The sequence below is a fragment of the Oreochromis niloticus genome, linkage group LG9 (assembly GCF_001858045.2).
Source record: "Oreochromis niloticus isolate F11D_XX linkage group LG9, O_niloticus_UMD_NMBU, whole genome shotgun sequence".
Classification (NCBI taxonomy): Eukaryota; Metazoa; Chordata; class Actinopteri; order Cichliformes; family Cichlidae; genus Oreochromis; species Oreochromis niloticus.
The window spans coordinates 21,091,321-21,119,139 of NC_031974.2; the positions used below are offsets into that span (position 1 = coordinate 21,091,321).

The 27,819-nt window shown below is 41.2% G+C and overlaps 1 protein-coding gene across 5 annotated transcripts in view; it reads left to right on the plus strand.

Annotated features, from left to right (window-relative positions):
- sema5a (sema domain, seven thrombospondin repeats (type 1 and type 1-like), transmembrane domain (TM) and short cytoplasmic domain, (semaphorin) 5A) overlaps window positions 1–27,819 on the plus strand; it is a 140,738-nt gene that overhangs the window by 90,788 nt on the left and 22,131 nt on the right. For all 5 annotated transcript variants that reach the window (XR_269493.4, XR_002063341.2, XM_025910406.1 and 2 more), the window contains 4 exons: window positions 2,877–3,058; window positions 4,803–4,946; window positions 8,763–8,910; window positions 19,644–19,869. Coding sequence is in view for 3 of the 5 variants with exons in the window: in XM_025910406.1 (XP_025766191.1) it covers window positions 2,877–3,058; window positions 4,803–4,946; window positions 8,763–8,910; window positions 19,644–19,869 (700 nt within the window). In the remaining 2 variants the exon portion in view is untranslated. The remainder of the gene's footprint in view (window positions 1–2,876; window positions 3,059–4,802; window positions 4,947–8,762; window positions 8,911–19,643; window positions 19,870–27,819) is intronic.

Here is a 27,819-nt window from a genome sequence, read left to right on the forward strand (position 1 = left end):
TGTGCCAGAGGCAAAAGCTTCATGAGCTCACCACAACATTTCTAGTCAATATTTCATCAAGATCACATTTTCACTGAAGCAATTTCAGCTTCACAACATTTAGCTCTGCTACTTATGATCAGTTGAGCATTTTGGTGAATCATTTTAATGTGCGGGAAATTTACATCACTCTCATATTTGCTCATTAAAAATGAAAGAGGAGCCAAGGCACAGTTAGCTTAGCATAGCACAAAGGATGAAAACAGGGTTAAACAGCAACCCAAACTTCAAGCCTGTAAAATGAAGCCAAGAACTGCCAAAAAATGATGCTCCTCAAATTGGCTCCAAAATTGAGTCAATTCCAAAGGACAATTCATTTCAGTTTCATTTTATTTATATAGCACCTAATCACAATCACGGTTACCTCAATGTGCTTTTTATTGCAAGATAAAGACCCTACGATAATACAGAGAGAGAAAAGAGAAAACTCCAACCATGAGCAACCACTTGGAGACAGTGGGAAGGAAAACCTCCCTTTTAACAGGATGAAATCAGACTTGGGGAGGGGCAGACATCTGCCGCGACCAATCGAGGGTGGAAGGACAGGAACTTTGTTTTCTTTTACGTGCTTTAATCTAGAGCTGATTTGCCAATTCACGTTTAGTGAGTGAGCAGTGATGTAACCTGTTTAAAAAGTAATTAACGCTTTGTATAATGAGGAGTGTGGCTGTTGTTGTCTTAAATCATGAAACTTTACTAAAATATGCTCCTCTTTTTTTTGTAACTAAGTGTTTCAAAAATGTCTCTTTTTGAGGATAGACACATTTAATCTACTTCAGCATTGCCCCAAATTACGGCTTCATGTTGCTAGCTAAGCTAGCTGGAAAGTGCTAGCATTAGCTAGTAGCTGCTCTGCTCTGTGCTCCTGTCCAAATATGATCACGTCTGGTTTCACACAGTCACAGTGGCTTTGTCCATTTTTTTATAACTTCTCTCTATAAGTTGTTGTTATATAATGTGAAATTTTACGAAACAAAAGGGTAAAATTTTCCTAACACTCCTAATTTTCCTATGATAGCTTAAGGTAATTGTCACCTGTCTAATCATGGACGTGAGACAGCATGGCTTATCTTTTAATCTAACTGTCATTTGGGGGGGTTCACATCTCCCCCCAAAAAATTCAAGTTATTACTTTAAATGCTGATTGAAGATATTACCTGTGTTTCTTGCTGCATAGCCACTAATACTTTAGTTTTCATGCATTTTCAGGTGGCCATATATCACTGCCCACACCACTGATGGGGTATATATTTGCTTGGTTAACCTTTGTCTGGTCTGGTCTAGTCCATTTAGAGTGATCATGAGTTAATCTAAATGAACTTTATATGCTGACACTGAGGAATGGCCAGACAGTAGGGGTCTACAACAATTCAGTCGCAGTTTGTAAAACCTGAAAATAAAGAAGCGTTCTTTTATCACAGCTACAGTTTCACTCCCTGTGAGTCCATTAACAGTTTGCAAAGGCTAAACTGGCTGAATGTCTGTTCTCCTGCGAAGTGGAAGCTTGGAGTTGGAGGCCAGTCAAGGGTTTGCACACTGAGTAGTGTTGTGTAGGCAGAGACAGGAGATACGCTTTACCAACCTATTCATAATCGCCATCTGGCTTCACAGTCTCATGTCTGGAAACAAGCAAAAAAATGTGTTTTGCTGTGGTTTTAGGGGAGGTGAAAGTCTTAGTCACAGACATTTTTGTCCCAATTTTAACTCAGGTAAAATGGAAATTTTTACTCAGTATGTTTTTGTAAGGTATCCGCTTTGCCTGTCCTCCACCAAGCCCAAATCTAAAGCATGTTTTTTTTAATATATTTTGAATAAAAAGAGACCCCTCTCTTGCTTTTTCAGTCTATGAAAGAAAGTATTATTTTTATATTCCATAAAAAAATATGAGTGCTTTTCATCATCTTTCAGATTTTTTTCTATTGTCCTCTTTCTGGCGCCTTCTCCCTTCTATTTTGGCATTTTAATGAAAAAAAACTACATTTCCTGCCAGTAAAAAAAGTAACTTTATTTCTCTTTGGATCTTTATTTTTTAATGAGAGATATATACAGCATGAAATATTCATCTACCAAATCATTTATAGCCTCGGCTGTAAATGATATTGCAATATTTCTGCATTGGCTGTCGCTGTATAGTTGTTTGCTTTCTAGGCAGCCCGTTGATGTTGTCTGCCTCAGCCAAGGGTAGCCCATTTAGGCACACAGCAGAGTTCAATTACCAAAAAGAGCGGAGGGCAGACGGTATTCTGCTTCTGCCAAAACTGCTGATGATCACGCTCCCTCTTCCCCTTGTGTGAAAGTGTTCTTTGCATTTTTAAATCATCCTGAAATGTTGCGGCAACATGGCTCATATCATCTGCAGCTCTGAATCTCACAACGGCGCTTTTTTGTATTTAGCTCATACGCCTAGGACATCAGTCGTAATTCATAGCGGCTGCAATATCAGAGCCTTCCTGTTCGATTCTGTTTTGCTTCACATATTCAGTTATGAGGCCACTTTTATTTCCTCATATTTCTGTCCTTTGAATGTGTCCATTCACAGCCTTGATCTGCATTTATGAATCTCTATTTTCCCGTTTTCGTCGCTCATCATTTCCTGATGCAATTTTTGTGTATCTTCCTTATGTTTACAGCACATAAATGCACAATTTGGGGTTTGCTGTAGATGTAATGTTTTTTTTTCTTTGCATCTATTAGAGGAAAATTGATTTCTGTTTGCATCCACCCATGGGCTGAATTTCGCAGAGCAATACCTTCCTGAGAGCATCACTCAATGACCATTTTCTGAGAAAGCCATTACTTTCAGGTGTTTTATTTTTGACCTTCTCTGTTGCTGCTAGGTTCGTAATGTTACAGTCGATGGAGGCTTTGGTGCCTGGTCCGGCTGGTCCACTTGTAGCCACAACGACGGAGGCAGTGCAGGGTCTTGTCTGTGTCGGACGCGAGCCTGCGATAACCCAGCCCCGCAGTGTGGTGGCCAGCAGTGTCATGGGATCAGTGTTGAGGTCGCCAACTGCTCCAGGTAAACTACTTTGTTGATGCAGCAGCACATATGTGCAAATGTTTCTAAATGATCTATGAATATCTTTGCATACATCTATGTAGGGAACGATAGAACCTATATGGTGCAGTGTGTAAAATCTCACCACTACATGTCAGCAGATTGCACATTGCAGTCAACTGAACGCTTATTTCTTACCCTTACCAATGTAAATTCATAATGCTAGCTACGGTGGCCTTTGTAGGTCAAACAACTCTTGCCACTGTTCATCTGTAGTGAGTGTAGGCTGTCAGTCCGCTGTTTACCTCATCAGTTAGAGATACTGAGATGAGTTTTTGAGATTAGGTTTAACTTCTCTTTTGGTAAAAACTGTTATTTTTGCCGCTGTTAGCTGCTGTTAGTGAAACTGTCTTCAAAGTAGATGTAATGTTGCTGTACTCTGAATCTTAGCGATTAAACTCTGTTATCAAGTTGTTTATTGGAGGCCTAACATTAGCTGGTGTACTGTTAGCTGTTTGGCCTTATTGTTGTTTAAATGCCTTGCTGTCAGCTGTCCAGACACGGATTTCTGTGGATTTTAAGGATTTTGATAACAAATAAAGAAGTTTTTAAACTGGAACTTTGAGTAACGTTTGAACAGCGGGCACATCAACATCATTCCCCTATTCAGCTGCTCGGTGACTCAAAGGTTTGACAGTCGCCAATAATAATGTATAAGGTGTACTAGATATGTGGTCTCTAGCCACAGACATAAAGCACAATTCGGCAGAAAGGTGATGTCCTTTTTGGTCACTGTATTCAAGATGGCGGGACAATATAGAGACTTCTACAAATTTTAAATTAAGGCATCAGTTTCCTGGAAAATGTAATTACAGATTATTCAATATGTATTTATAAGTGCAATATTCATTTTTTTTATAAAGTAACCTCAAAAACAACTGACTGTACCTTTAAGAGTGAGGTTGAGAAAGTTAGTTAATTCCCTGGTGAATTGCATCCACTCCTTTGGTATCTACACACAGCCAGTCATTATGTGTTGCATCCTCACTGTCACCTATTCAGGGCTAACAAGTGTTGATTGGGCGTTGCTTTTTTTTTGCACCGCATCAGCTGATACGTGACTGTTTTTAACTCTCACAGTTAAAGTTGCTGCTGCATGACTCTTCAGGCGGCTATACAAGGATATGAGCATATTCGTTCATGAAGGATGAGGCGTTTTGATGAAGGGAAGTTAGAAGCAGTCACTTAATCTTTCACAGTAATAAATGTCTGAGCGTAATCATAAATGCTTATCTCAAACTCGGAGCCCATTATTACATTTACAATGAAACAGACACGTGAAAACACATCCCTTTATCTGATTTGTTTCACTGGCTCATTTTCCCTTAATATGTGCTACAAAGATTAGTCTGATCGCCTGCAAGCAGCACAGTGGTGAAGTGGTTAGCGCAAAAGGGAGAAGGTTCAGCTTGCAGGCTGGTTGGAGGCTTTTTGTGTGGAGTTTGCATGTCCTCGCTCTTCCTGTGTGGCTAAATTGACTGTAGGTGTGAATGTGATGGTGAATGGCGGCATGTTTCTCTGTGTTAGCCCTGAGAAAGGTCGTGCTGTTCCTCTGAGTAACATGCGATGAGAAGTGGCTTCTCAGCTCAAGACCTTCTTCTTAAACAATAAAGACAGGACAATATGGTACAAGCAAGACCAATTGCATAGCTTCTCAATCAGTAGCTAAAGTCACAGACTAACATTGCTTTGTCTGTCACCATAGAAATGGAGCATGGACCCCCTGGACTTCCTGGTCTCCCTGCAGCACCACCTGTGGCATTGGCTTTCAGGTGCGTCAGCGCTCCTGCAGCAACCCAACCCCTCGCCACGGCGGACGAGTATGCGTGGGCCAGAACCGCGAGGAGAGGTGAATAATGCAAACGCAACACCCACACGTATACATTGGTCAACATGAGCCGATTCAAGTAAAAACAAGCTTTACAAGTGCGTTTGGATCCGTGCATGTTTAAGGAAAGGGAAAAAGAAAACAACTTTCTTTTCCCCATAATTTGCAACCTGCTGTTAGAAAGTACGACTTTGGCTGTGACTTTTTGTTTTCCTCCCCGCCTTCCCCCCTCACTTCTGTCCAAATATGTGACAGCCAATTAAGGAATAAGTGGGATAGGCCTGCGCTTGGGTAATTATCTGGCTTTCACACACAGACTGAGTCCACGTTTTGAAGCTTTGGAGGCTTTGCTGTAGAATAATCGCCTTTTTAAAGATGTTTGTATGGTTTCTAAGCAACCTTGAAGGCCTGAAAAAAAACGTAGTTTTTCAAGGAGAAAGTATGCGAAGAAGCAAGGTAGAAAAGGTCAAGAGATGAGTTTTCTTAAGTTAAATAAGGTCAATTAAATGAGGTGAACCTGAAAAGCACTGAGGAAAACTTTAAGATCTTTAGGTGTGTTCGAAAATTATACGAAACAAGCTGTCTTAGAGAAAGTTAATTCCATCCAAGTACAGAGTGGCATTCCTTCTTGGTGTCCATAGTGTCTGATGTTTTTCATCCACCTCCTGCTGTTAACCCGAGGTGAAGGCAGTAAAAGTACAAATAAACACAGTTCAGAGGATACAGGGAAGGAGAAAGGAGACAGAAATTGTTACCAGTTGTCACCATGGCAACAGAAGCAGCGTGATGGGTGAGTAATAGGATACGGCCTTCAAGGATGAACCTTATATTACTTGCTTTTCTTTTTTTTCCTTTTCCCAGCACTTTTTCATTTCCTCTCACTCCCCTGTCTAACCTCCTGCCTCCCCTCCACCCTCTTCCACTCATCGCTGCTCCTGGAGCGGTCCTTGAGAAAGTGACTGCTCCACCACAAGCCCTGAGCAAAACATATGCAGAGTGACCGGCACAGCCCACTTACTCGGGAACCAAACCCAAAAAATGCTGGCTGGCACTAAAGACCACAGGAGGCCAGAAGCACATTTTACACCTCCCACCCTTCGATTTCACTCTCCGAGCTTTAATCTCATTTGTTTCATCTCCCCTTCCATCACTGCTTGCTCTGTTCAGCTATTTAAAACACCTTAGGCCACCTTAGAGGCCAGCTGTGAGGGCTGGAAAAGGATTCTTGTAAGACAGGAGTGAAAGGGGAGGAGCCTTGCATGTTTGTGTGTGTGTGTGTGTGTGTGTGTGTGTGTGAGTGTGTGTGTGTTTGGTGCGTGAAGAGAGAAATGAACAGGAAAGCTGAGACACTGAAAGAAAATGTGTTAACAGATGAATTATGCTGTGTCAGTTTGAGACTGCCTGAGGGAGGAAAAAGAAAGGGATGCTAAAAAAGGTGTATGTGTGTGTCCTGGTGAAGCAGGAATGTTTATTGCTAGTGCCACAAAAGAAATGGGGAAGAGATGTGAAAAAAATTAGTTGATTAACGCAGTGTCCAAAAAATTTCAACCACCTGTGTCGTTAAAAGCGTGAGGCGGACTGGCGTTTTGTCAAATTCTGCTCGCTGAGCGATTCTTTTAATGCCAGTGGAGGCTTTTATTTTATGAGGCACTGGGTTTCTTTCATAGGTGCTAGGCATCTGCAGCGAAGAAACACTATACGCTGTTCTTGCTTCAAGCACTCTGTTGGGATTAACTCGCAGGCCTTATGTTCACAGATCCATGCATATGACACGAGCTTATATTTACACAGACACGCATATTCGCAAAATACAACGATTCTGAGGGCAAAATAAACTTCTTTTTTTTTTTTTTGCATTAGCCAACAGGCCTTCAATAAGTCTGGCCCTGATTGTTTGCAGCAGGCAAAGCTTTTAAAGATAAAGCAAATGCTATGAAACCAACCGTACACAGCAGCGCTACGGGCTTAAATCTGGCCAGTTAATGCCTGCATTTATGAACCTTCTGTTGGTATTTCCCTCAGCACACTGACAGCGTCCGCACTGCTTACTCAGCCTATAGCGGGTAATTAGCCTCGCTTTTGGTTTGATCAGCTCTGTGTGTTTTACCGAGAAGGGAAAAGGATAAGATGAGATGGAGCAAAGCCACTTACTCGTCTGAAATGATTAGTGTGTATGATGATGATGATTCTAAAGCTCTACATATTGATCGCGGACGTGGTGTTTTTTCATATTGTGTTGGGTCGCTGCAGTTAATGCGCACGACTTGTTTGCACGGTCTGTGTGAGCGTGTGTGTTTGTGCATCTTCCCCCTTCTCTCGGGCTTTCGCAAGATTGGAATCCACACTTGTCCTCACTTTTCCACACTCCTCCTCCCTACTGTATCGTACAAGCACGCAGATTAGTAGAAGTGGAAAGGAAGACACTGCTCTAAGGATTTTTAACAACAAGGGGTGTACAGAATGTGGCGTTTGATTTGCCGTGAACAATAGCCGAGTGTTTGAGAATGGTACAATGGAAATATCCAGCCTGAGCCTCTGGAGGAAGGGTTTAAAGAAGACTCGGTTTTCTTCAAAAAGCGGTCATCTGCAAAAAGACAACAAAATAGCAATAAAAGCAATTTTATAGCATGCGTAAGAGTTATAAAATAAATTATATGGCTCTAATAAGACTGGCAATCGTCTGTAGTTAATGCCTAATGAGGATTGAGCTATTAAAGTATTTTAGACATCGCCATAATCCTGTCTTGTAAAACGATGTAATTACAGATGATGCATGCACATGTGAGGCTTTTTTAATAGGCTGTGTCAATGAATTATGCAAACTACATGTGCAAGTTATGTTTTGAGATTCAATTTTCTTAACTGTACTTTGAAGCCACAGTGGCTAATACAACATTATGCACAGACATACGCTACAGACCTTCAGACTCGCACCGAGCTGTGTTCTCTGCACTCCAAGGCCACATCAAAGAAAGATGTTGGTTTATACAAAAGTTTGTTGGAAGTGAAGTTTACACGCTTTTTCAAACATCCCTGTCTTGTGGTCTGAGCTATTTGTAGTTGTAGCGCAGTGGCAAGGTTTCAAGAGTGCGGTGACGTCTTCGGTGTCCTTCATATATAATTTCAGTGGTCTGTCAGATAAAGAAGCTATTCCATTTTCCACAGACAATCCCAGAGACTCCTATACATGATTCAATAAGGTATCCTCTGTGAAAGCTTTTAACCTAACTCCTGTCAGAGCCTCAGAAGTGTTTTGAAGACAGAAACAGCTACAGATGAAGTATTATTGGACACTTGAGTTACTTATTGGAGGGTAATAACCATCTTAAAGACAGCTGCTTACGAGTTTGCTATTAAACATGACATGACAGAGTTGTTTACAGCTTGTTGCACTGACATGAAGTGCAGAGTGGTCAGTGACGCAACCTGGAATACAGAGGATGAGACTGGTTAGAGATATATTCACCTTTTAAGCAGAATAAACTCCCAAGAGTACTTGATAACTCTCTCTCTCCTTCTGGAGATCTTGAATTTATGTTTGAGTCAGGACTGCTGCAGTTAAAGGAAGACAGGTATTCCCATCTGCATCTATTTGCAGACTAGTGGGGCAGAGCAGGCGCTATAGATAGACATTGTTTAATACAGAAGCAGAACGATATGATAAGCTGAGTTGGAGGATGGTTGCTGAGTGGCTTGCAGATGCATAGCAACCATGGTCAGGCTAAATCGGCTTAAGTAGAGCGTCCTATTATGTGTAGGAATTTGCCAGTTGGATGTATAGAAGACCATGAGACTTGACTGCTATGAGTTTAAATCTGTGCTTATGTGACTCCTCAGGTACTGCAACGAACACTTGCCCTGCCCGCCACACGTCTACTGGTCTGCCTGGTCGGCGTGGGAACGCTGCACTGTGCCTTGTGGCGGCGGCATCCAGTCACGCCGGAGAACCTGTGAGAACGGCAACGACTGTCCCGGGTGTGGTCAGGTATGTCATGCAGAACAATGCCTCTCATATGCACCGTTCTAACACCCGTCTTTTCTCTGTGGCTGTTCATTGTTTGGGAGCTCAGCTTAAGCCATTTGATGCGACGAAGCATCAGTGGTGATGAAATGGGAACATCTAACACGACCAAATCCCCCGGCTATATTTATACAGTGGCAGCAGCCATCAGATTTATTACCAAGACCTATTTAATACCATGCACGCACACACACACACACACACACACATACTGTAATCATTCCACATATGAATAGGCTTATTTTCTGCCGCAAAGATGTCTCCAAAGCAAAGATGATGCAAGGAAGTGTTGAAATACGAGTGTTCTTCTTGATGACAGAATGATGTGATGCTTGTGTTATTTCTGCTGCTATTTTCATACACGCACAGACTCCCTCATCCTCAGTCCTGGTAAAAATAAGAGAGAACGAACATGATAGCTGTAGCGTCTTGTCCCCCTGTTGAAAACGGATTAAAGAATATGGGTCAGGGCCTTGTGGATGCATGGGATTCTTGAAGTGTATTTCTGTTTGTTTGCGGGTTTTCTTTATCATTTTAAGTAGACGTTTGGATTTTTAGATGTTTTAGACCCAAAGCTGAATGTTTTTAACTTCTTTTGTCTTAGAAATGAAATAAGAATTATGTCTATTTTCATAGAATTTTTCTGTAAGAGATTGGACACACAGACAATCACTTGGTTAAATTAAAGCCGTGTTGGGTGCTTTTTGCTTTTAGAAAATTTCAGTAAAATGCTGTAAAATACTTTCATTGACCCAAATCGCATTTAGCAGGAAAAAAAGTCACATTACAGAGGTTGTGTAATGGTCTGTTGTAAAGCGAAATAATACAGTGCACACAATGAAACATCCCACGCAAGACCTTGATACCTCGCGAGCATATATAGTATGTGATAATTGCCCGTGACACATTAGTCGCTGCAGAACACCCAAATAAAAAGACTGACCTCCCATTAAGTAGCAATTTAGCAGTCATACCTTATCATCTCCTGCTTCGTGCACCTACACAGCCACACGGTTCCTATGGTCATATTTCTGTCATTGCATGGTGGCCATTAACACGCTAGGAATAGAGCAACTTGTCATTAGGAATGAGGGAACCGGACAGGAGATGTTAAAGATGTTTCTGTGTGTTTGCAATTGTCCATGGAGGTGACAGCGTTGTAGCGGTTACAGTCGTACTACACAAAAAAGCAGGAAAGGTCAAACAGGCACTTTACACTGACTCTTATAAATTTTCTGTTTGTTTAGCCAAGTTGTCTTCCTCCTCCCTCTTCCTTCTTGCTCTTGCATTTTCACTTGTTGTCCCTTTCTCCTTTGTTTTGTTTTCTCATTGACTCCTTGTCTTCTAACATTGTGATATGGACTTAATTAGGGACGTTTCAGGCACCGGAGAGGTAATTACATACTGACTTCAGAGGCAATTCTTTGCCGGGGAAGACTTATTTGGATGGTTTTTCTAAGTTATATTAGAGCCGCACATTTACTCAGATCAGAGAACTATTTGCTGCCTTTTATTTACAACTCGTATAAGGTGCTAAAAGGCACAGCTGTTAATGTATAACAAGTGCTTCAATGCATTTAAAGCACCCATATCCACACATATTTCTATTCAGACCTTAAAGATTTCCACATATGATGGGGAAAATAACAGCAATGGTAATTTCAAGAACCCCCAAAATGTGATGGAGTTCATTTTTATGTGCCATCTGCGTGCGTTTCTGTCCCCGGACACATGTTTAATTAAACAGAAGGAGACCACACGCACAAACACACACATGTTGTGGCTTCTGTCATCACAGCTACTTTATTTAGTCTGGGAATCCTACTGAGACCTGGAAAGGGTGTTAGATCGTCAACAAAGGTGCGCGTATGTTCATTTGCACCTTTGCGTTTACCTGTAAGGATTTATATAACCTGTAAGGATCAGACACAGCCACCTGTGGTCAGCTCCAGGTGTTTGTCAGATAGTTATTGACAGCAATGGGCTAACATCTGCTTCTTGTTTTGAAAAAAGAGAACGATTTTAAATGTTTTTTGGAACTTTTTGACGAGTGTGAAAAGTTGAACTAAGTTGGTGATAAATATTCTGTTGTCAACATTGTCAATACACTCCCAACATGTGGTAAAATGAATCCCTGAGCAGAAAAAAAATGTTCAGTTGTTACTTTTTTTGTGATTCTCTGTTGATCCCTGAAGCAAACATTTCTTTGCGTATACCCCTCCACGGGGTGCTCGCAACACAGTCAGAAACAGAATAGCTCAACTAAAGCTAGTAGGGATTCAGGTCAAGGACATTTCAGTTTAAATCAAAGAGTCCTCGCTCACTATGCAACCCCGCTACCCTGAAAACAAAATGCTGCCAGATGCTTGATTAAAGGAACAACCTCTCTCGGTGCTTTATTTCCATCAAACCTGCCCTTACGTTGCCCCGTGTGTCATAGCCATAAGCTTCAGCTGCAGGCTTACTACAGTTCAGTGCCTCATTTTTGCTGATGAAAAAGGCCACATAACTGCAACTTCATCAGTCTGAAGTCCACACAGTGCTGCTCCATCACATTCAGTGTATTCACTCTACAGTGTTGAGTCCCCAGGGAAGCTAGCTAAGCCAGGTAGGAAATAAAACAGTAGTGATGCACTATAGCTGCAATACAGTACTTAACCCCATCTTCTCCTGTGACTTAAAACTTTACCACAGATTTGGAAGTGTGCTCAGTCAACCTTGGATGAATTGGAAGCAAGGTGTTTTTTTCCCTAGTATTGAGACAAAAAGCTATTATTTGCCAGAGATTATGTATTCTGGAAACAAGGCTAAAATAATTAATAAATGTAGAAGCAGCTCACTCACTGTGTTTAGAGTGGGATCATTAATGCGGGCTGGGGAAATTTCATGCTGAATTTATTCCTGCCTATATGTTCCACGGCCAGACAAACTTTTCACAGGCCAGGAAAAATGTACCTTGTGCTTCGTATTGACAAAGTTTGTGCACACAGGTGAAAATTTACGAGTGAAACTGTAACGAGCAAAGAAACAGAAAGGATTTAACTTTTACATCAGCTAGCATAGCAAGAGTGCTGCAGTTGTAATTGTAACAACAGGAGCGCAGAAAGAACGATGTTGTAACATCATGATACATTAGCGTCACTGCAACTCCAACAAGCATCAAAAGACAAACACAGTGCATTGAAAGTGAAGTTAGATCAATTAATAAGGGTGTAAAACAACAAAAACTTAGAACTTAGTGATTATCTATTTACTTTACAATGTAACGTGCTTTGATGAATCTATGGCAGTATATAAATAATTAAAGTGAATTATTGCACACAGACAGGCCTGAATCATGTAGTTTTCTCTCTTTCCTTCATATCTTGCAACCAGTCTTGGCGTTGTTACTCATAAAAAAGTGTTTTACACATTATTTTGTATTACGCATTACTTACTTAATTACTCCCTGGAGAGAGTAGTTTGTTACACTACTTGTTTCATTGCTCATGATATGTACTTAAATGCATTGCCACATATTTACCAGTTAGCAGTATAATCCTGAGGCTCAGTCCTACACTGATACAAATCCCTGTCCTAATAGGATAGGACACGCTTACAGTTTTTCTTTTAGTGCTGAAAAGCAGCTGAAAGAGACTTCATGGCAATCACCACAGCAATTCTACTGTGGAAGCATGCGTAGGTGGCAATGGATGCTACAATGCTATAAGCCTGACTGCTCATCACTGCCGTTGTTACCTGCCGAAGCTCAGGCTCTGGCTGCTGGGCTGGGGTCAGCACAGCTTTAAGTCACTCTGGGAAGTGATTGTATAGTAGCTTATACAGAGCCAGCGTTGTGTCAGCAGTATAATGTAGGTGTTTCTGTCCTGGATGCAGATTGCAGTTTACCTTCGCACTCTTGTTCTTCATAAAAATCAAAGTAATGTCCACACGTCTGCTTGTCACAAGTTATAGACTGCTCCACCTTTGTTTCCTCCTCACATGTACACCAACTGAAATGAGCTGATTGCAGCTCAAGTGCAAAAAGGCATGTTTGTCACATGTTTAGGTCATACTGCCCACAATTCCTGAGACATTTCAAAGTAAAAGCATATCAAAAGTATGTGTGGATAGATTCAACACAAGTTATAATCAGTTACCACATGCAACTGCTGACTTAAGTCAGAGAGCAGAATAATTAGGACTGTTATTCATAAGCTTAAAGCAATGAGATAGAAGGAAGAAAAATGGTTGTAGGTGATTAGAATCTGTAAAACTTTTCAGCGGCATTGACAAATAGATGTCTTTTTTACAACTTCTGGGAAAAAAATGGAGAGTTGGTCCCTGCGTGATTAAATAATTTTCACTACCCTAAACCTCCATTAATTTCTCATTTTTCAAATCACATCCTCAGCAGCTTACCGACAAAAAGACCGACCCGTGTACGGCGAGATCTACAGTCGTTTTTATTAAATGATGCATTACTGCCGAAATTCAAGCTGAGTTTAATTTGAGTTTCATTTAAAATGCAAGTTAGTATTCCCTTTGCATTTTCTATACACTGCATTTCTGCGTTGAACGATTTGAAATTTAGTGTCACGTTTTGCATACTTGCACTCAGTTTTAGCGCATTAAAGCTATGAAGTTACTATGTTAGAAATGATCTACGATTAAAATAGAAGTCGTGAAAAAGACAGCATATAAGAGAGAATTTTAAACTAGACTTGTCGAGAGCTACAACTTCATTGTGAATGCCATGGTCTTATTCCTTTTAGTTCCTACGGGTAGATAAAAGAAGACTTCAGAGTTGTGCTGTCTTCAAGAATACATTCTTCACTATGGTATTTCCTACTTTGTACAGTAAAGTACATCAAATGTCTGTCACATCCAAGGATCAAAAGGAACCATTCTTCTCTGCTGAATATGCCTGGCGGAGTTAAATAAGTCAAACGTGGGCCAGGCAGAACTGACGATGCACAGAGCTGCTTAATGAAACTGAGAGCTGTTCTATTTACCTGTGAGGAGTTCAGTTGTGCAGCCAGGCTGTGAAATGAAAGTTAAGCACTCAGTGTTTGTGTAGGCAGTCTGGCAGGTGAACGCACTTGTGTTCGTGTGTGTGCGCGCGCGTGTGTTTTTGTACTGCTCCGTTTTAGTCATTGTGTGCGCACTGGTGTGTAGCCTGCTCCTGGCCGAGAGCGAGCTTCATTATGGAGTCAGACTGGTAGGCAGAGAGAGGGAGACAGAGAGAGGAGTCTGTGTTTGACAAAGTGTGTTTTGGTCGGTGCCGCTAATTGAACTGATGTGTCACAGAGACTTGAGGAACATTAGGCCTCCGTCTCTGCAGACTCGACCACAATAGATAAAGACGTAGGCACCGGAGAGGATTAGTCACTCTCACATCTGGAGCGTACACTTAAACGTCTGGGTTCTGCAGCAGTATGTAAGTGCAGCCATCCTTATATTCACATAAGTTTTCCTCTCTGCCTTACACACTCACAGCTCTCCCAGTCCAATAAGAAGTTTAATGAGTGTAATGATGGTAGGAGGCTGGAGAGGCACGACTCCTTATTATTCACCTCCCACAGCTGACCATGACACAGGCCCTTTTGTACCTACACACACATTTTGTTTCTTCTACACACACATAAGTAAAGATATACAGGGTATTTCGGCCTCCACTTTACATTCATACATTTTCCAGTAAGGAAAGAGGCTGAGGGATTATGTTTCCACAGGACTCAAACAGTATGCTGACACTCACACTGGCTCTCTTTCTTCCTTTCTCCCTTCCTCCATCCTCAACTTGTATCCCGTTAGTCTGTAACACCTAAAAAATAGGCAGAAAGGTCTGTGGATGGAGACAGAATGAGATAGGAGCTGAAGCCTGAATCCATAAGTCGGCCATGCATAAACGTATAAACATGCACGCGCTTCAGGCACAGTAACACACACAGACAAGCCAGTGCAAGGTGCCAAAGTAAGAACTTTGACTCAATAGTCAAGTTGACAGCCTTGCATAGACACGCACACACACAGCCCGACCACTGCTTCCACTGCTGACCAACCAGACCGTTATGATGCTATCAAGCATCCTTCCACCCAGCCCTCCTGAGCTCCAGCCAGAAACCCATTACAGAGGTGCCCGTCTCCAAGCAGCTGCCTGTTAAAGGTGTTTCGCAGCATAAAATCGCAGCTCTCCATTTGCCCATAATGCACATTGCTGCTCTCGCCAGGGGGGCGGTGGGCACGGGTATGAGTCAAAATCAGCGGACTAATTGAATTCAATCTTGTGTTCCACATGCCACTCGTCACATTCGACTGCTTTAGTCTATGTTTTTCCCTTTTAGGGTAATTTCTGTGAAATTGAGACGTGAGTGTGGCTGAGTGAAGAGTGCAGAAAATCCTTTTTCCTGGTTTTTGTTGTTCTTTTACTTGTTTTACTGTAGTTGTATTACTTTGTTTTACTACTTTACCATATCAGCTGGAAAGAATGAGATAAAACATTTAAATAGCATAGTTAAAAATCAAAGTTTAATAAAAAAAAAATTTAAAAAAGAAATAGGGCTCTTTGTTTTAATTCAGACGGACATGTTTACAATGGTCAAGATGTATTTTATGCCCAAAATGGCCTATTCACTGCTCCGAGACAGTCAAAGTCATTAAAATGAGTCATTTTATTGGTTTGTGGGTGTATGTGTGTTATGGTTATAGGTTAGGATTGATGTTTATTTCCACCTCCTTAGGTCCATTTTTAATGCATTATTCAAAACATGTTGTAAAAATTTCTACTCTAAAAGCAGGAGAGACTGTTTTTGTGTTTATTATCATGCCATTGTGTCACATGCATAGCCACTGCAACAAGGCTCCTTTTATTGCAGTAAAATACAATAAACTGTCCACTATCCCTCCACTTTAAAAGTAGACACCGTCAACAGCAAGGGTGTTTTGACTTATTTCACATTATAGACCCCCAGGTAACACAGGGCTGATACTGGGGAGCAGCAAGATTATCTTCATGGCATTGCATTGCAATCCCATAATATACTTCTGTACAAGTAAAACAAAAATTACCCTTCCCACAAATGTTCCCATACAGCATGTCTACGTGAATGTATCCGTGTGGGTAGCAGAGGCTGTATATAAAAGATGGACATAAACGTGCATTCTGTCCAACAGCCAGCAGAGGGAGACTCTACTTTATTTACAAGCCTATAAAATATATTGTCTTTATTTTTGATCCCTGGGAATATTTTGACTTCATGTCACATTTAATACAACATGATGGTAACTTTATAAGTTATGGTCACATTCAGGGTAAAACTGACAATAATTGTGCATTAGTGTGTGGCTACCTCGAGAAGAAGTCCACAGACATGTATGTACAGTCTATGCTTGAAAAAATGCTTGTTGCTGTGTGTTGCTTGTTCAGTTTTTCAGGGAAAAAAAGCCCAGGATAGACAGTGAGCTGAACAGATTGTAAAATCCCCTTTAGACAAATGTGTGATTTGTCATTATCACCTGTATAAATAAAACTGACTTAGCCTGCAGATTTTCTTCAGACCAATAGTCTCTAACACATGCTGGCAATGCCACATGTAAATAAATGACACACTGAGCTAGCTTGAAACCTCTTGAGCCTAAAAAGTCAAACTAAAGTCTTTTGTTTTGTTTTTCCTCTGTAGTTGAGCCATTAGATGTACTCCTAAATAAATAAGCCACTATATCTAAATTAATAATAAATTAATTCATGTACTGAATTAAAAATGTTATTACCTCTATTCCGCTACAAATTCCATACAACTTATGGGTAATTTTTTTTCTTGTGACCCTTAAAATAAAGTCATGTCTAAATGTCACCACTGAGAGAGAGAGAGCACTATGCAAAAGTCTCGCAACACCCCTCATTTCAACGCCCAGATATTTAGGTTGCAGAATGGAAAGATGGAGTGATTTATTGAACCATGTGCAAAAATACATGGAAATACAGTATAAACCAGTGTTTTTGCTCCAGTGAGCTTGACAGTAAATATTTTGCATGGCCACCTTTATTCTTCAACACAGCATGAACTATCTTAGATGAGCTATTCTGTAATTTCTTGAAGTAGTCTTCAGGAATAGCTCTCCACATTTCCTGATGGACATTCAAATTCTTTGGATGTTGGCTGCCACGCTGATGATCCCACATGTGGAGGCCAATCCATGGCTAATCAGAATGGCTTCTTCATGTGGATTACCTGAAGAGTCAGATACATCTGTGTCTGGTTTTTGCTGAAGTTTTTCCTGTTTCTTGACTTTCGGGTACAGTTCATCTGCTCCAGATACTTTTTTAAGTCAGTCACTTCTTTTCTCCTCCACTTGTCCAGTTTTCATCAATTTTTAAGGACACACTGTGCTGAAAAGCTGAGAAACACATTTTTGTTGCATAAATACAATGTTATGCTTGTTAAACTGTGCTGTCTTTGCCATTTTTTGTAGATTCTGCTAAAAAAACAAACAATTTACAACAAATTATGTATTTTTGCAGCAGGCTACTAGTAACAAAGTGCCTAAAGATACAATTTAAAATTGGTTCTTGGCTAAGTTGGCTGTTGTGTCAACAGTGGTCCATCCCTAGAGTTAGGTTACTTTTAAGTAGCTCAACAAACAGAAATCCTCTGAAAATGGTCAGGTACAAGGGCTGGGTGGAAAATGAGACAAAAAAACAGCCAAAAACTTTGAAAGCCCTTCAGAAAGCCAGGACAACCATTGCTCGAGACCACTTTAAAAGATTTCTATGCATACATATATATATATATATGTATATACACACATAGATATATATATATATATATATATCTATATGAACCACTAGCTGTAAGATGTATATACTTCAGCTGTAGTTGTTGTAGATTCCTTTAGAGACCTTGAATGAGGTTTAGCTTTAAACCCAGTAATTATCTCCTTAGCCCACTGCACTGATACTAATCCCCAGAGTATAGGGAGAAACGCTTACCAGACAAGCCTCATTAAATATTTACTGTGTTTGGCCACCATCAACCACTCTCACAACAAACACCCACAGACTGTTTGCCTTTCCTCCGTCCCCCCAACCCCCCCATTCATGCCATGTGTTGCATTTGTGTCGCTGTAGGCGATGGCGAGATGCTGACGTGGACTCTTTTTTTTTTTCTCCTTCCCTTTTGTTATTGGCTGATAATCACAGATTGTGGGCTGGTCTGTGATGCGTGACAATGTTAAATATTAATGTCTGAAGATGATTACTGCACTGGATGGAGAGAGGCGGGAAGTGCGGTGGAGGTGACACCCTCATTCATCACCGGGCCCTAACAGAATCTAAATCCTCGCTGTGTTTTTAACCTTGGTACCCTGGGGAAGGGAGGCAGAGGGAGCGAGAGGAAGCAGGAGATAGAAACAGAGGTGCATAGGGAGAGGAGAAGGAGATGAAACAGATACAGAAGGAAAAAAATAAGAAACAGAGAGAGAGAGAGAGGGAGAGATGTGTCACAAAGCGAGTTATAAGCTGTGTGAGAAAAACGCAGGGGGGTGGGGGTGGGGGAATATAAAGATAGATGGATGGATGCAAAGTAAGACCATGACAGCGGATAAAAAAGGAAGTGAGATGGTGAAAAATATGCCTGCATACTGTATAATGTATAGAGCTCTTCTCCTCAGCTGACCTGTCAGCGTATCCTATGCGACAGGCTGACGGATGTGCAGAAAGGAACTCTTATCTTATTTTGTCAAGGTCTGGCAGTCAGTCAAGTCCTATTCAGCATAAATAAACAAGCAGCGAGGAAAATGGCAGCCATCTCACCTTCTCTTCTACAGTGTCATTTTCCTCAGATGTATCTCTCCCTCCGCCTTCTTACTTTTTAGCTGGGCACAAAACGGGGCCGGACTTCCTATTACCCATCTATTATCATATTGAATCTTATCACCAAATATAGCACCACAGAATGAGAGTATTTCTTTTCCAGCCAGCTGTCCAAGTTGGCTGAGGAAAGTGCTGGATATAAATAAATATATATATACATATGGCACTCCTGAGTAGGTCCCACATATCATATTGTTATGGCTTTAATGCCGTGTTATTCATTTTTACTGCCTGGCTTTCAAAGTCAAATGCAGATTGGAGGAAGAGTTGCCATTATTACCGTATTCTTCGCCTCTTTCTGTGTCAGCCTCTTGCAGTCCTTGGCTTCAGCGCTCCTTCTCTCCATCTTTTCCCTGTGGTTATAGATTAAATTTGATCAACAATGACCTTTTCTGCTTGGTTTGTTTGCCTCTTTCCATGTTCGGCAAGTGGTCTAATGGGAGCATATCCATAGCCAGTGCGTGCAGGCAGAATGGCACGCTATATTAGAGCCAGGCAAACCAGGCCTGGTTGGTTTGTAAAGGGTATTTTGGGGAATGAGTGGCACTCGTTCTGGTAACATGCCGTACTGTAAACCTGCCAGAGCCAGAATCAAGAGGCTTTCAAGGATGAGCGATGATGAAAGGCGTTGTTTTTTTTTTCTCACCCCTTTATAGTTTGTTTAATTTCACATGAGCGACTGCTGAGGGTTTCAGAAGGCATTGTCCGGGCCATTATTATGTTTGGAAAATACAACAGAAGGTTTTTGTCAGAGCCTGTTGTGCTAATTATCGCCTCGGTCATTTGTGATTCTCTCTCGTGAAATAAAACTGTGGGTTAAAATGCAGTGTTTCTGTGCCCGCAGGAGTACCAGTCTTGCAACACTCTGCCATGTCCCGACCTTAAAAAGACCACGCCCTGGACCCCGTGGACGCCTGTCAACATCTCCGACAACGGCGGCCACTACGAGCAGCGTTTCCGCTACACTTGCAAAGCTCGCATCCCAGATCCGAGCCTGCTAGAAGTGGGCAGACAGAGGATCGAGATGCGCTACTGTTCCAGCGACGGATCCACTGGCTGCTCCACTGATGGTGAGTGCATAAGAGGGAAGAGACAGATGGTCTCTTTCCAGCTCTCTCAGCCTCTGGATGTTCCTGTTTTCCTACTCCAACTGTCCTTCTGCAGCTCTACGGGCGGGTTATTGTCCTCCTCGCCTCAAGTCAGTCCTTCTTTCTGTTTGGCTGTTGCTCTTTCTCTTCCTTTCTCGATGTCCTGGAAAAGTTACAGGAGCCCTAGCTCAGTCAACTCTCGTGTTTACCATCCCGTCCTCCTCGCCTTTATCAGACATCAAGGCGTCAGACGTGCTAATGAACTTCCAATCCAAAGCCGATCAGCAGTTTACAACTAATTTCATCTGCCGCGCTCACATGCACAGAAACGCAAACAGACACACATGCACAAGTTCATTTACAGCCTCACAAAGAAGCAGCAAACTGCGGCTCTTTATCCGTAATTCCAGCTATTCCCATTTGCTTAAGTCGCTGCACCACACGGTCTCAGTCAGCCACACCCCTGGCGAATTAAACACTGTGAATGTTTGTACAAGCAGCCTGCTAATTGACGAGTTGTTTATGTTGTCCAAGAGAAGTGTATGGGTTAGAGAGGAGACATGCAGGATGGCATCGCACCACAGCAAAGCGATTCAGATACAGATGCAGCAGTTAAAGTTTGTTTATGGTGCCGCTCTCTGCCTCAGAGGGGAAAAAGCTGTTTTTAAAGGGCTTCAGAGTTAGCGCCCGGCTAAGCTGCGGCGGCCTCCCATCACGCTGGGTTCATCTGTGTCTCTGGGTGGTCTGTTGCTACCACCAATCACACGCCACACGCTGCGATAATCACCGAGGTTAGCCTTTTTGATCTCACCACCTCTTCCTTATTTCTGATTATTAATATCCGTCTTTCTTCCAGGCGCTAACAGTGGTACAAGTTGTTCTCCTCACACTTTGAAGCCAGCGCTTAAATGTTCCTGAAGGGTTTTAAATGAGCGCTGACAAGCACAGAGGCAAAACCTGACTGCAGACTCAAAGCTTTAAGAGGAGTGACAGCCACACATCTGAGACGTTAGAGAACAAAGGCTCGAGCTTTAATAGGTCTGTCTTGTTTCTGATTAGTGGGAGGAAGTAACCGACACAACGTGTTTCATTAGGGGTTGTCACCGGCAGCCCGACATCAGATTAGCTTCAGTGTTAATTACAACAATTGGAGAAAAAAAAAAGCAAGGCAGTGATTTCAGCAGTCACTTTTGGCAATGTGTTAGTCAGTGCAGGATGCAAGCAGACTATAGGATCCAAGCAGGCAGATGGTAATATACCATATGAGCTGAGTAGTACTAGCTGTAAAAATGTAGCTGTTTTTTTGTTTTGAGTGGTTTTTTTTCACAGATATACCATCATGAAAATGGAAAGAGCCGTTAGCTCAGCTTGTTAAAGTGGAAACTTTGTAGCAAGACTACTGCAGGTTGCGTTTAAACCATTATTTTGCAGGGGAGGTTAGAATATCTGTGCTAATAGAGACAGACTTCATTATACGTACTGTGGCAAAGATTATCAACAGCGATGATTAGTTGTGAGGCTGTTGCACTTTACACTTCGCTTTAACTAGATAAGTAATTAACATCACTGCAGGCAATGTTGCTGGTCTCCTCAAAGCATAGCCTTGTGAATAACAGGGTGATTTAATATGGAATCGGTGAAAAATGTGAAATGATTTTTTCTTTCTTTTTCATTTACTTTCTGCAAATGTTCTGTGAAGCAAATGTCCTTTCAACATCAGAACGGTTTAACTCAAATCTGTCTTTTTTTCCCTCCTTTTTAAAAAAACTGAGTCACGCGTGTTTGAGCAAAAGGGAAAAAAAAGGTTTAAAAAAATACTTCAGTGTGCACTTTGAAACTTCTGTTTCAATTAGCTGCACCGAGTGAAGTGGAGATCTATTGAGGTGTGCGTGGCCCCTGTGTTCTCGTCCGCTCCGTCCCGCGTTGATTGTCCATCTCCAGTCTTCGGTATGATTCACTTCTCGGAGGAGTTTTAAGTCATAACTGTCGAAAAAGAGGACGGACTCCAGCGATCCACTTCTTCATTTCAGCCATTATCAAAGTTGCCATCCATCTGGAGAGCACCGGTGTGTGTATTTGTGGGTGTACGTGGAGGCGGGTAATATGTGCGTTTGCCTTTTTCTGTTTTTTACTCGGTGGGTGGATATGTGCACGTTTCTGTGTTTGTCTGTGTGTGCGTATGAGACATTTTTTCAATAAGCCCTCCTCCTCCTACTACTGTCCATCTCTCATGTGGTGCCAGATCCCCGGGGACAGCAGTTAACTTTTCTGAAAGCAAGAGGCTATCATAAAGTAATTACTACCACAGCGCTGGTGTTTATTGATACTCAGAACTGGGGCAAAGGACAACGAGATCCCTCTGAGACGGCAGGACCCCGAAAAGAAATGGTGTGTCACTCAATAAAGATTTACTATTTGCATCAGGCAGCCTGCAATCGATTAGAGTTCAGCTCACATCATGCGCTTTACCTGTGAGAGCCAGTGTAAACAGATTGCGCTATGAAGAGTGGCGGGAAAGTTATTTGAGACGGTAATCAATTAGTGCATAGGCCACAATAAACATGATGCTGTTAATCTTTAGCAGAGGACATGTGGAGACACTTAAGGTGAGATAGTGCATCCAAGTACTGTTTTTTCTTCTTTTAAACTGCGCTTTGTCTCCTAGAAATGTATGCAAACTAGTCCGTGGGTGACATAATACTTCCTTTGAATAATTAAACACAATATTTGTAAAATAAAAAAAATGTATTATTGTTATCATATTGAAGAAATCGACCATCTGATAAATATCTGCAGTTGCAAAAGAAGTTTGTTTTTGTTTTAAATAAGTTTTTCTCATATTCTGAGTCAGTTATCTCCACTTCAGAGGAGTAAGTTCACTTTCCATTTTTATTCTTGCCTATATTTATCTGCATTTTGGAGGGTGTTTATTTTTACAGAAGGGTTTCTTCATGTATCATTCAGTACCTGGTTTAGAGAATAGTTTTTTCCTAGGGCCTTATTTTTTTATAAAAACAAAATTTGTTGGGATTTTTTTCCCTGTGGCTGTCAATAGTATCAGAATTATTAAGTGGTAAAAAAAGAAAACCCTCTTGAAGCTCAGCTGAATGTAGTCAAAGCTAACAGCGGTTAGCTAGAAGCTTCTAGTTTGCAGCTTTTAATCAGAAACTACCTCCTGCAGCCAAGTGTCGTCTGAAAACGCAGTTTTATTTGTAAATTAAGAATTCATGAATAAATTGGCAGCCGTTTTTGGACCCCTTTTTGCCTTCAAGCCTCTTTCAGCTGCTCCCTGATTCAAACGGGGTCACCACAGCAGATGGATCCAAAGATTGATTTTGTGGGTTTTTATGCCGGACACCCTCCCTGACACAACTCTCCCAGGGATTTGTGTGTCCTCCCAGTCTCAAAGCAGTGATCTTTCATATATTAGGTGAATGTGTTAACCATTATACTATAGAGCTGCTCATCCTTTTGCTTTCAGAATTCTGCCTTAGCTCTCTGTGGGAAAAATTGAAAAAAGATGCCAATCTCCCATCACGTCCCAAAGGTGCTCTAGGGGATTGAGATCTGGTGACTGCGGAGGCCGTTTGAGGACAGTGAACTCGCTGTCATGTTCAACAAACCAGTTTGATTGGCTGATTACATGCTTGCATTAAAAGGGCTCATGCCACCACACAGCGCTGAGACCCATTCATAGAAAGAGCAAGCTGAAATCTGTCAGAAGTGTGAAATCTCCAAGGATGATGAGATGGATAACTTGCGTGGCAGCGTTCGGTCAGGACCATTTTGCAGTCTTTAACAGGATCAACCGTTAACGCCTGCTCGTGTTAACTGATGACCACAGATGTCAGTGCATTCATGCCAATTCGATGCGAAAAGGGCTTAAGTCAACAAATTAGACTTCCAAACTGTTAAAGAATTAACATGTTACTGTTACTGATTTAACAGCTTAAAACTGGGTATAAATCCTTTTTTTTTAAATGTATGTATCCACTTATTCACATAGTATATAAAGATTCTCTACACATATTTTTAAGTGAACTAAGCTTTTCTTACTGCTAGTTATGTTCTTGTTTGGATATTCTCTTTTGAAGTCAGTGCATGAACATTTTCTCTCACTTGCCGCCTTGCTGTCACACTAATGTCACTTCCCTGTAATTTAATAAAAAGCCCACTTTTCCATGTTGTTTAAGATCTTCTCCGCCGCCCACCTCCTGGGCACTGTGTTTGTACACTCGTGCATCACAGCCATCAGATATACCTGATTTGGATTATATTCAGACACATGGCAGATGTTATTGGCACACACCTGGAAGTGTTATCACGGACATACAGATAAGAAGAAATTAATCCCCTGTCAATACAGGACGAATAAAACTGCTGCTGGAGCCAACCTAGCAGCTTCCTTCTGTCTTTGTTTCACTGTTGCCTCGTGATCGCTATCTGTCTTTATTACGAGAGACAAATTATGACTATATGATTTAACCAAGCATTTACAATGAGCTTTTATGTAACATACTGACTTGTTTCATATCAGTGATCGTAGCTTAATGATAGCGATGAGTTAATTACTTAAGATCTGTGGTGATTTAAGGACCTCTCTTGTCATGTACACCCATTTATTAGTCTCATAGCTCTTGTAACCATTTTCCTTCTTTTTCACATCTTACATGGCTGAACGAAAAGCCAAACATTTGATCAGTTGGATAAATTTAAGTGTTAAACATGAAGTTCTTTTTAATTTTTCAAAAGCAAAACATAAAATCTATAGATTTCCTCTCCTGTTCATACAGTATTTCCTAATGTTTAGTGCATACACATACCTACACCCCTGCTTCTCATCTGCTTCTCTGTGGATGGAAGCACACTGTAGAAGCCTTGCACAGTTGATGGTGTCACCGATATGCCCCCAAAACCTTTAGATACTGCTACAGTGCATGTCTTGTATTTCATCCCCAAATGGCATGTATGCACTTAAAAAATAATAACTTCATACCTCACAAATGACAACGCAGGAATTCTTAATTTTCCGAATCATTTGGTCCTTTTTTGCAGACATGAATTTTGCTTCCTGAAATGCTGTTTTGTCTGCTTGTGTGTTGGTTTGTTAAGCACCGTGCCAAAACTGCTTGGGGGAGAGGTGGAAAATTGGCAAAGGAAGAAAATTCAATGCAAATTCAAATCAAGGATGGCTTCCAGGATTTTTTTTTTTTTTCATAACAGCAGCTTGTGAACAACAACCACATCACATCACGCAACTGCTTGGGGCCACAGGCTGTTAGAGGGTCAGCGAGGGCTCACACACTTTACCCCACTCTAGAGCAGGGCGATATGACCAAAAATATTTATCACAATATACATTTGAAAATTTGCGATAACGATATAACTGACGATATAATTGACACTAGACAAAATACTTTACAACTCCACAACTTTATTAGTGCAAAAAGAAACCCATCAATGTATTTTCACTTAAACAAGCAGCTGTTTTTTATGTACATTAAAGTTATATAAAAATGTAACACTGCAAATTCCTTGCGGACAGTTTAACCAAAAGGCATTTCCAGTAGAAACTGGCCGACATATCCTCAGCATAACCATGTATAATATCCACAAAACTTAAAAAGAGGTTATACACACACAATACGGTAATATTATGTTGAAGCACAGTACGTATCACTCCGCGAGGCTCCTGCCTGCGATAGCCGTAATGCTCCGACAATCCATCAAGCGGTGCAGGTTCGTAGCTTAGCAAAGTCGTACTAAAACATTTGACAGATTTTCGAGCGCCGTGTACCACATAAAATCGTTTCGAGGTCAGGAAACACAACCAGAATTCATACATAAGGCACACAGGATTATAAGGGGCACTGTCGATTTTCAGAAAAATCAAAGGATTAATTTTAAGTGTGCCGTATTTTCCAAACAACACGGTAATAACGACGGCCCGCTAGCATGCACTACCAAAAGTAGTGCTTTGTTGTGTATCTGACGGACGAAAGCTAAACCAGTTCCATACCACTGAAGTTGCAGCATTTTTACAAACCAATTCTGGTTCATCCGTTTCATTTAACGATCCACTTTCGCTCTTCTCATTCTGCGTCGCCGCCATGTACGTATGTAAACATAGGCACTGCGCATGCGCGTATTACCCACATTCTATCGCGATATTTCATTTTCCTATCGTTGCCCAAAATTACACCGGTATTACCGTGAACGGTATGATATAGCCCAGCCCTACCCCACTCTCCCATAAGCTAGCAGAGGATTTGCGGTGACATCTAAAAGAGCCCCAATTAGAGGTGTGTGCAAAAAAACCACCAGCTGTTTAACAATGTAAGAATATGTTAACCCTGTGTTATGCTTTCTGTGTGGGGATGAGAGTCAACTACAGCAGACTCAGCTCCTTCTCTGAAGCCAAGAAAAAGTAGCAAAATATGAATAACTATGTATGTGTGGTGTAGAATAGTCAATCCTTACCCTCAGCTCTCTTTTTAATGTAACTTCAGATTTTTTAATGCGTGGAAACTATGTCTAGTAATTTTCTTCCCTGCTCAGGTCCCCAAACTGTCGCAGGGCTAAAACACAGAGTGACAGACAACAGACGGCTTCGCATTCACACACCTACAGTCAGTTTACCCCAACACGCATGTCTTCAGACTGCGCGAAGAGGCTGTAGTATCTGGAGAAGACCCACACAGACATATGGAGATAATGCAAATTCAACACAAAAAGGCCCCAGCCAGGATTTGAGCCCAGGACCTGTGAGGCAAAAGTGCCAACCACAGTGCCACTTCTATAATTACAATTCAGCATCCGCAAATAGCAGCTCCATTTTTGGACAAAGGAGTAAAGCAATGCTATTGCATTCCAGTATACACTGCAAAAACTCAAAATCTTACCAAGCATATTTGTCTTATTTCTAGTCAAAATTATCTCATTACTCACTTAAAATAAGACACAATCAGCTACAGAGCAACATTTCAGTAAGATATAGGAACTTGTTTCAAGACAGTGAATCTTGAAACTAGAGAGAAACTAGAGAATATTCACTTGTTTCATTTGCAGATTTTTTCACTTAATACAAGATATTTTAGCTTGAAATAAGTGACTTTACAATAGCATGTTTAAGTTTGGTTGGGGTTTCTTTCTCACAACCAATACAAATCCAGACAGAGCTGCTAACATTGCTCAAAAGTATAAGAAGGCATGCCCTCTTTGGTTTCATGTATGTTCCACAAATAGGGGTAGCACGACAACCCAGCACGACACAACCTATGTGGAATTAATAAAGCTTGCTTGCATTCTTTCTTCTGTAATTCCTTACAGTGTTGCTTTTTTCTCAGATTTTTGAACAGACTGAAACCACAACACAACCCTTTAAGTCTTGCCAGATATCAGGCTGCTTGTCATTCAGGACTGTGACTGCACTCTCTGTGTTCGGGGGCGGTGTTTTTTTGTTCAGTCAATTATCCACCAATCAAGCAGCCACCTGTATTCGACATAAAACTGGAAATAACCCTCCCACTGTGGCAAGGATTGAAACCAGCTCGCTTTCTATCATTAGTCAGCTTAATGTAAAAGACTTCGTAGCTATTACTCACTGTCTGTGCTGCCACAGGCCAGCCCACTGCACTTTTAATTTTAAATGACGGTTTCTGCAAAGCCATATGTCGATAAAATGGATATTCTTGTGCGATTCAATCTGTACATGTGGTGAATTAGTTAAAAGTTAGTCAGGCTGGTTTTATGTGAAGCAGTGGTATAATCAAGCTTAAAAAAAAAAAGCTTTTAAGCTTGATTATACCACTGCTGCTTTAAATGTTTTATCATTTGCATCACACAAAGCCAGAGGCAGAGGCAAAAGAAAGCGCTGTAAAGATGAAAGACGTTTCTTTAGAAGGTTGTGAGTTTGTAATTTTGCTAGCTTGT